General features: G+C 40.9%; 1 protein-coding gene across 1 annotated transcript in view; it reads left to right on the top strand.

Moving 5' to 3' along the window:
• Positions 1 to 1,181, top strand: part of LOC107707135 (breakpoint cluster region protein-like) — a 7,229-nt gene extending 6,048 nt beyond the window's left edge. The window contains exon 2 of the mRNA XM_016511047.1: positions 1,072 to 1,181. Within this exon, the coding sequence (XP_016366533.1) occupies positions 1,072 to 1,079 (8 nt within the window). The 3' untranslated portion in view covers positions 1,080 to 1,181. The remainder of the gene's footprint in view (positions 1 to 1,071) is intronic.
• Positions 1,182 to 1,408: the final 227 nt, after the last annotated feature.

Here is a 1,408-nt window from a genome sequence, read left to right as displayed (position 1 = left end):
GTCCAGTCAAATGCCAGGAAGATTCTCTTTGTGCAATAGTGAGATAACAGAGGGCGGACGAAGATAGATAGACACCAGCTGGGCACAGTCCAGTAAGCTCCAGGTTCTTTTGTCCTCATACTGACTTGAAGATCAGCGTGAATAAGTTTGAAAGCCACCTCGCTTATTTTTAACAGTTAGCACAGCTTGATATAACCAGGTGGCGTTGTAGTAAAAGTGTAGATTTTTAACCTGATGAAATGCCAGATGATTTCCTACTTTAATATGCAACCAGTTATCTGCAAATCAATTTACATTTTAGCTTGAGATGATTTGCACTTTTTTTCCTCTTAAACAGTGAATCAAGCCAGATGAATGAAATCAATAGAGCGGCCATTCATCTAATGAAGAAAGCCCTCGTAGGCCATGCAGGTTACCATTAGCGTAACAGTATGCAAATTATCTTGCCAAGAAAGCGATGCTGTCTCATAAGATCCCGCCTGACTTTTTATTTTTTTTTGACTTGCTGCTTAGAAACATTATATTTTTGAAGGACACTGCCAAGGAGAGGAATGAAATCCAGTGGCCCAAAACCATAGTGCTGTAAGAAAAGTAAGAGGTGTAAGAGGGACATGTCTCAGTGGACATGTGGAGATGTGGGGGCTGATGAGACACCGATAGGAAAGGCTCTCATTGCATAATGGTGTGAATAGTCCCACTCATGCATGTGTGTGTGATTTTTATGTTTGCATGCATTTATTAGATCTTCAAGCCTTTACGATAAAATAACCTCACTGAAGTTGATAGTTCTTGCAGACACCAGCATGCCCTTCACCTCTGTTTCCTAATTGCCAGCCTAACCCTGTCATCCTTTAAAATGTGCAATTCTGAAGTGTTTTAATAAAAGCATTATTTCAGCACACAGAATCAGGCCTCAGGCCAGGTTTCTGCATCTCGTTTCCTCGTCCTCCTCAGGGGACTGTTCTCACAGTCAATGTCCCCCTTGTAAACAACAATTATAATTGTTTCACGATGGTCCTCTGGCGATTTGAAGCGGCCATCCAGGAAGAAATGTCTTTCTGTGGTTTACAGATCAGTAGCAGTGTCCTTTGGGGTGAAGAGCGAGTGAGTCACGGCGAAAACAAGAGGCAGGGGATGACAGAAAACAGAAAGTTCTCCGACAAATACCCAGGAAAACATCAGTCATTCATTAAAAAGACCAGGCAGCTGCTGTGCTCTGTGTTCAATATGTCACGATTTCTTTGATCAATTTAGCGTTTTCGATTTTAATCACGATTTTGACACACACAGACATGCTTTGCAGTCATAAATGCATTCAATGTGAATTTGAAACATATTTCCAAAAGAAAACCAATTAGAGCTTTATCAAAAAGCTGTAACATGTCTCTAGAACAGACATAAGGCAAAA

This window comes from Sinocyclocheilus rhinocerous, unplaced genomic scaffold, assembly GCF_001515625.1.
Source record: "Sinocyclocheilus rhinocerous isolate Xijiao unplaced genomic scaffold, SAMN03320098_v1.1 scaffold1557, whole genome shotgun sequence".
NCBI classification, from domain to species: domain Eukaryota; kingdom Metazoa; phylum Chordata; class Actinopteri; order Cypriniformes; family Cyprinidae; genus Sinocyclocheilus; species Sinocyclocheilus rhinocerous.
This window is presented reverse-complemented; position numbering and strand designations above follow the sequence as displayed.